At 40.6% G+C, this 7,926-nt stretch overlaps 2 protein-coding genes across 7 annotated transcripts in view; one reads left to right on the plus strand and one right to left on the minus strand.

Annotated features, from left to right (window-relative positions):
* HACL1 (2-hydroxyacyl-CoA lyase 1) overlaps nucleotides 1-5,156 on the minus strand; it is a 37,867-nt gene extending 32,711 nt beyond the window's left edge. The window contains exons 1-3 of one of the 5 annotated variants that reach the window (XM_003781717.3): nucleotides 5,048-5,156; nucleotides 4,753-4,857; nucleotides 813-853 (exon numbers count right to left, since the gene is read on the minus strand). In XM_003781717.3, coding sequence (XP_003781765.1) covers nucleotides 813-853; nucleotides 4,753-4,857; nucleotides 5,048-5,137 — 236 coding nt within the window. In that variant the 5' untranslated portion in view covers nucleotides 5,138-5,156. The other 4 variants (XM_023513646.1, XM_023513647.1, XM_012805784.2 and 1 more) reach the window with 4 other exon arrangements.
* Nucleotides 5,157-5,343: 187 nt separating this feature from the next.
* The window catches only part of BTD (biotinidase), a 31,485-nt gene continuing 28,902 nt past the window's right edge, over nucleotides 5,344-7,926 (plus strand). Inside the window, exon 1 of one of the 2 annotated variants that reach the window (XM_012805829.2) lies at nucleotides 5,344-5,395. The gene's annotated coding sequence lies outside the window, so the exon portion shown is untranslated. Of the gene's footprint in view, nucleotides 5,396-5,417; nucleotides 5,473-7,926 lie in introns of those variants that run through there. The other variant, XM_023513658.1, reaches the window with a different exon arrangement.

Here is a 7,926-nt window from a genome sequence, read left to right on the forward strand (position 1 = left end):
TGCAACAAAAAAATAGCCAGGCATTGTGGTGGGCACCTGTAGTCCCAGCTACTTGGGAGGCTGAGGCAAGAGAATCGCTTAAGCCCGAGAGTCTGAGGCTGCTGTTAGTTGTGACACCGCGGCACTCTACCAAGAGTGACATAGTGAGACTCTGCCTCAAAAACAAACAAACAAACAAAAGTACTAAAGCTAATATAAGTGAAAAAAAAGTATGATACAGATTACAATGGGAGTACAAATTCTTCTTTAAAAATACATGTGCATTGTACGTAGAAAAAAAAAGTAGAACAAAATATAATCAATCCTTAACAGTTTGTGGGATCATAGGAAATTCGAGTTTTCTTCTTTATACTTGTTTATATTTTCCAAGTTTTCTAAAATAGGCATTAAAAAATGTATTAACTTTTAAAAATAAAGGTGGGTGAGTAGTTACATAGCATGGATACACACTAAAAAATCTGAACAAGAGGATTAAGCCCCAAGAATCACATTTTGGACCAAGCATTTTTGTACTAAGTATGCTGGGTTACCCCAGACCCCAGTTGCAAGATCCAAGATAAAGTATGACATCAGCTCACTATGTGATCATCAGTAATTCATTTTGTAAAATGTCAATGTGTTCTACCCTAAAACACTTTTCTGGTATTATCATCCTCTTGATTTAGCCCTTAAAGAGTTCAAAATTTCTTTATTTTTCTTTATTAATGCCATCTTCTATATTCTTTTCAGATCAACTAATTCTTCATCTGAAAGTTATAATAGTTTTACCCCCAAATATCAAAGTAATTGAAATAAAACAGACTTTAATTTACCTGCCTGTCAGATATCCAATGGCAGAGGCAGCATAAGAAGCCTGCAAAGAAAGAACACTGGGACTTACACACATTGGAATCCTTACAGTACATGTATGAAAATAATTTACTATTAAGTAAGAGAAGGTAGAGAAGGCATTAGAACACTTCCCATTTTAGCAAGGAATGTTCTACCTGCAATTTTAAAATAATGGTTTAGGTAGTTAATTTTTAGTTTTTAAAGAAATTTCTTCATATCAGTGTTATTCATAATACCTTCTTACAATTCTTTAAATATGTGCATGATCAATAGGAACATCCCTTTTATTATTGCTATTGGTTACTTGCATTTTCTTTCATTCTTCAGCACATGAGGTTATCAAATTTATAAATCTTTTCAAAGAACCAATTTTTGGCTTTATTGTTTTTTTCTCTATTGTTCTATTTCGTTGATTTCTGTTCATTATTATTTCACTCCTTTCATTTTGAGTTTTTTTTTTCTACCTTCTTGAAATATAAGCTGAGAGTACTGGTTTTTTATCTTTATCACTAATAGATTTCTTAAAAGCCATTCCCTCTAAGAACTTCTTTAGTTATAGGCTACAAGTTTGATATCTTTTCATCGTCACTCAATTTAAAATGTTTTCTATTTTCCATTGTGATTTCTTCATCAAACAGTCAGTTATCAATAATTAGGGTCTGGGGCTGGGTGCGGTGGCTCACACGTATAATCCTACCCCTCTGGGAGGTTGAGGCAAGTGGATTGCCTGAGCTCAGGAGTTCGAGAGCAGCCTGAGCAACAGCAAGACCTTGTCTCTACTAAAAATGGAAAATTTAGCCAGTCAAGCACTGTGGCACACCTGTATTCCCAACTACCCAGGAGGCTGAGACAAGAGGTTCACTTGAGCCCAGGAATTAGAGGTTGCTGGGAGCTATGATGCCACAGCATGCTAACCCGAGGCAACAGAGTGAGACTCTGTCTCAAAAAAATAATAATCATAATTAGAGTCTGCAGCAATCCATACCCCCTTTTTTATTCCTGATATTGGTAATCTGTTTTCTCTTTTATTCTTACCGATCTGGTTTGAAGGTTACCAATTTTGTTAATCTTTTCAAATATTTACAAAGTACCAACAAGTGCGTTGCTTAACTTTCAAATGTTTGGGATTTTTTAGAAATCTGTTATTGAGTTCTAGATTATTCCGCATGGTCAGGTTACATATACTACACATTTTCTATCTTTGGTGATTCTTTAGCACCTGACCATGGTTAGTTTTTGCTTTTTCAATGTACTTCAGCTCATAATCAGGAATAAAGCAGAATGAAAAATGAAAAATGCTGAGTACTCTCTCAAATTCTTCTTAGTCTGGGATTTTTTTTTTCAGTATAATTTCCTCTCCTTTCTTTTTTTTTTTTTTTTTGAGACAGAGTCTCATTATGTTGCCCTCGGTAGAGTGCTGTGCCGTCATAGCTCACAGCAACCGCAAACTCTTGGGCTTAAGTGATTCTCTTGCCTCAGCCTCCCAAGTAGCTGAGACTACAGGCACCCACCACAATGCCTGGCTATTTTTTGTTGCCAGTATCATTGTTGTTTAGCTGGCCCAGGCCGGGTTCAAACTCGCCAGCCTCAGTGTATGTGGCCAGCCATAACCACTGTGCTACAGGTGCTGAGCCTCTTCTCATTTCTTTAGAAATAAGAATTGGGTATATTTTAGCCTTCGGCTTTAAATGAAATAGTATATTGATCTTAAACAAATCCACGTTAAGGATTTAAGGATATAAAGTTTAGGGACATAAAAACAAATGCTTATGAGTCATAATCTTAACTGGCTCCACTATCACATGCCCATTAAGAAGAAGCACACCACCGATTCTCTGGCTCCTTTTCTCTCTTCCCCCCAACTTCCTCTCTCTCACTCCCCGCTTTCTTTTTTCATCTCTTCCCTTCATTATTTCTCTTCTCTCTAACATAAAATAAACTTATACTTTTATATTCTAAAAAAAAAAAAAAGCACACAACTGTACCCATTGTATGTTTCTGAAGTACAAACTTAATTATGCCTTCCACTGGTTTAGAAAAACCTTTACAGTCTCTTACAGTCTCCCCCATTACCTACTGAGAAAAAGTCCAAATTCCTTTTCCAGTTAAAGAGAACTCTCCACACCTCCCTTCAGCCTACCTACCAGTCTCACAGTCCACCAAGCCTTTAATGATCTTGATGGAACAGCATGAACTCACATTACCGCCACAGGCAACCTTCCCTGTCCTACTTGAAAAGAACTGGTCATCCCCTCTGTGCTACTACTATTTCTTATATGTACACCTATAGTGAGAGTTGTACTAGATTTTTTGTTTTGTATGTTTTGCCCTCACCTTCCTAGGTTGTGATCAACTGGAAAGTCAAGACCTTACCTCACTCTTTTTCTTTTTTTCTTTTGAGACAAAATTCTTACTATGTTGCCTTCAGTAGAGTGCCATGGAGTCACAGCTCACAAAAACCTCAAACTCTTGGGCTTAAGTGATTCTCTTGCCTCAGCCTCCCAAGTAGCTGGGACTACAGGTGCCCACCACAACGCCCAACTGTTTTTATTTTTTATTTTTTGTACTTCATTGTTGTTTAGCAGGCCTGGGTTGGGTTTGAATCCCCCAGCCCTGGTATATGTGGCTGGTACCCTAACCACGGGTGCTGAGCCACCTCACTCTTTCTTTATATCCCTCTATCCCACAGGCTATGGGGCACAATACCTAGTATATAGTATATACTCTGTGAATATTTGCTGTTTGAAGAAATCAGTGGCAGACATGTCACCTCTAGAAAAACAGTAAAATATAGGTCAATAGTGTCATCTTCTCATATAGATGAAAGAAAAGAACATTGTTCCAACTAAGAAAAGTAAAAGGTAGAAGCAACACAAACACAAGACAATACAAATGTCAACCATATAGATAAGGAATGTCATTCAATTAACAAATAATGTATTAAGTATCTACCCCATGCAAAAGCCCCAACCAAGCCAGGGGCTTGGTGTGGATGAGATAACAAAGGAACCATAATTACTGCTCTCCACATCTGAGGCAGAGGAAGGACACCACCTAAGGAGGTCAAGGCAGTTGTCTGGGTAAGAGGCAGTAAGAGGCTAAAGGAGAGGGCAAGAGTAAGAGTGTAAAGTAGGAACACTTAACCTAAGACAGACTGACAGTATGTGACATCCCAAAAGATCAAGTGGCTTCTTGATCTTTTAAGCCAGCAATCTGAGAGAAGGGTAAGAACTGGGTTGGCAGAGGACGCACTTAAAGTAGGTTGATAAAATGTCAACATCTTCCTTTCCCTGCTTCCAATATGCCTCTAAGAAAGGAGGCAGCCTGATGTGCTGGAAAGAGCACTCAAGTATGATTTGGGAATCTGAGTTTCATTCAGGACTTTACCATATGTGATATCCTTCACCTTGCCCTGCACCTATCATATAACGTGAGACACGGGCTTCACTCATTCATCTCACAGTTACTGTCTCTGAGCACATATTTTAAGTGGGCACCACACTAGGCATTGAGGGTACAGATGTGTCCTGAAGAAGTATGGTCCCTGGTCTCCTGGAGCTTGCAGCCTAATAGAGAGGTCAAACTTTACTCAGAAATTATTCCTCCCAATTCTGACACTCTAAACTGAGCAAAGCCCAATAATACAGTATGGTAGTAAGAGCCCGAACTCATATCCAGAATACCTTCGTCCAAATCCTGGCTCTGCCAAACCAGTTCCATCACCCTGGGCAAGTTTTCCTTAACCTGTGTCTCACTTTTCTTATCTGTCAATTAGGATCAAAAACAGTTTATAATAATCAACAGTGACTGACTTGCATAAAGCACTAGAATAGTGCTAAGAGCCGAGTATTTGCAGTGAACATCTGCCACTGTCATCGATCATTTCCAGTAACGCATTCGGCTACCTGCTCCCACACTCACCGCTTGCTCATTCCTCATCCCGATGTACCTGATGCCCAGCTCCTGGGCAGCAACGGCGATTTCGGTTACTGGTATGCCCACGATGCCAAACACGTACTCCACACCCTGGGGTACAAAAAAAGGGGGAATAAACCTCGCCACATCCTTCCCTCCCTTTGGGGCGCTAAAAGGAAAACCTCCCACAAACCTTCCTTTCCCCCACCCCCCAGCTCCCTGATTCACTCGTATCCAAGACAACATAGCGGGTCCCGCCGGCTTCCGTAGGAGCCTTTCACTGCAGGACGGTCAATCGTACTTGAGTTTTTAGGGCCTGGGCGATGACTTTAGCGCCAGACACCTGCTCTTCACTTCCATCGCTGGGCTCTGCCAAGGTATGTTCCGACATCTTCCAACCAAAAGGAAGACAAAATACCACTGAGATCCGGAAAACAAACCCCAAGTCCCCTGCACGCCTCTGACAGATGGGACTAGGGCAAAGGAGGAAGAGGCGGGGCTAAATGCTTGAGGCCTAGGGGAGCCGGGAGAATGTAAACACGCCCGTTCTCTAGTCAGACCCGGGCTCTCTTCCCAGCTTCTCCACTCGTGGGGTCAAAGTGCCAAAAGGAAGTGGGACCATCAGGTGGCCGCGCCCTTTGCGGAGCAGGTAAGTAGTCTAACTTCGCAGGCCTCTCGCCACGATCTCGTACTCTACCATCCCGAGAGTTTTCGGGACCACTAAGAGTGAGTAGCTCATGGGCATGCGCACAGTCTAAGCGGCAGGCGGGCTGGGAACGCGGGCGAGAGGGGGCGTGGCCTGCGCGCAGTCCCGCCCCGCCTCCCGGGGGGCTGCTGAGACCCGGGGCGCTGGAGTGTGTGGTGCGTTAAGACCAGTGTGGCCTTTGAGTCGTATTGTGGTGTTACTACATCCTGTTTCCTAGGCTTTTACTTATACTCTTTGTACTACCTTAACTTTGTGGCTGTGCACTCCGTATACAATCCTAGTAAGGCATGTTACTTAAATCCGTGAGCAGATGTGTGCTCTCTACCCCCGTTTTGTATATGTGGACACAGAGCTTCCCAGCAAGAGATAATTTACCCAGAGTCATTGGATCCAGGCCATGCTTCAGACTCCGAATCCTGTCTCCTCTGCGCATTCTGCTGCTCTTGGGTCACAACATTACTCTCCATTATTAACTTTCCAGAGTCAGGAAATGTGGCTTTTCATAATTCTTAGATTCAGTCCCTACCTATAACCAACCATTAGCATTTTTAAACCTTTTGAGTGAAAAAGATGCTAGCAGTGTGCAATTTCTGAAACTACCAAGTCAGAGTCATTAGACCATATCTCTACTCAGTAACAATAAACAAAATCTTCAATCATGACAAAGAGTAGAACTTTACCTTTTGAGAATTTTAAGTGTTGTTATGCAAAAAAGCCAGTGATAGGTGGATGGTAAAGAAACAAGAAGAAATGGGGAGTGGATCGTGGGTAGTGAAATAAAGGAAAAGCATTAGAGGTGAAAAGATTTCTAAACCTATCGATTTTCAAACCTTTTGGCCCTTCCAAAAGGCTTTCCCTTCTGTTTCAGCCCTTCGCTCTACCCCAAGCAAAGCAGAATGAAATTGTTGCTTCCCTGATACAGGAGCCCATTTAAGATGGAGATTTCTTTGAAGTTTCACAGTTCAACTTAAATATAGACTTTGCTTTCTATTCCAGAATGTATCCATATTTTAATACAAAAATAGCATTTTACTTATTGAGGTAGAATAAACATACAATTAAATGCACAGATCTTGAATGTCAGATGAGTTTTGACAGTTATGTATACCTATGTAACCACCACTCAAAACAAAAATGACATTTTAAACTGTTTACTGGTCAAGAAAATTGATATCCCAGTGCCTTCTGTCCCTGTTTGAGAAACAGATAAACAAATATCTGTACCTGTGTGACAGCCTTTACCCCTATTGCATCAAAATCACTGTAAAAGCTTTTGTAAAATATAGCTAGTTGGGCCCTACTCTAGATCTTCTGAATCAGCATCTTAGGATAAGTTAAGCACATGTATTTTTTTTAAGTTGCTACCTGATTTTAATCACAGCCCTGAGTTGAGAACCCCTAGCTCTGTACTCTTGCCGGAGGTATGAGTTAATGATTAAATGAGTGATTGCCTAACTGTTACCAAGGCATACTGTTGATTAATTTGGGTCTACAGGTACAAGGCTAGTTTGACATTAACAGCACAAGCTGTACTGAGAATGGTGAGTTCACCAGGCCTTTAGTCTACTTCTGTGTCAAAAGAATTACTGCCAGAATCACTTAGTATGAAGTGCAGTAAAAACTGAACTATGAATTGGAACAAATTCCCAGATCACAGATTAATTGGTTTTACAAAAGGATAAATTCTCAACTGGCTGGATTCTGTCATTTAGCAAAGAGAAAAGTCCTTAAGATTGTTTAAACTTCCTTTCACCTTTACACTTTTCAGTTTGGGATCAGCAGGAGTGACTTGAACCTGGAATAGCAGGACCTAGGAGCAACTCTTTTGCAATCAAATTGTAGTTACAGGATCCCAGGATTCTTTGGTAATTTATTCAAGGCCCTTTCTAGAATTCCTAAGCACTAACCACATTCTTTATTACTTTGACAATAGACAGGGAATTTTATTTGTTGAATATTTTATTGGGATCTTGTTTTGTTTTGTCTATTTATTTATTGGTAGGACAAGGTCACAAGAGAAATAAATCTAACCTTTTTTAAAAGGAAAATGCTGAGTACTGATAACATGCTTTCCAAAGAGTAGACCCAGACATAAAAGAGTTTATACCAAGTACCCTAATTGTGAGTTCTGGATTTGAGATTATGATAAAGAGAGAGGTTTAGCAGCCTTTGTCCATCTGAGTGAGGAAGATAAAGAGGCAACCAGGTAATTTAGAAAGAGTTGCAAACATAGTGCGTAGAGAAAATATATTTTCTAAAGACTGAATCTTCTACAGACAGTAACTCCTAAAGGCCCCAAATTGAGATAATACATTTTAATTTTTGTGAACTAACAAGGATACTAAGAATCCTTGCGATTGGCTTGGCGCCTATAGCTCAACCGGCTAAGGCGCCAGCCACATACACCTAAGGCGGCGGGTTCGAATCCCCAGCCCGGACCCGCCAAACAACAATGACGGCTGCAACCAAAAAAA

This window comes from Otolemur garnettii, unplaced genomic scaffold (assembly GCF_000181295.1).
Source record: "Otolemur garnettii isolate 467f Iridium unplaced genomic scaffold, OtoGar3 scaffold00002, whole genome shotgun sequence".
In the NCBI taxonomy this organism is placed as follows: domain Eukaryota; kingdom Metazoa; phylum Chordata; class Mammalia; order Primates; family Galagidae; genus Otolemur; species Otolemur garnettii.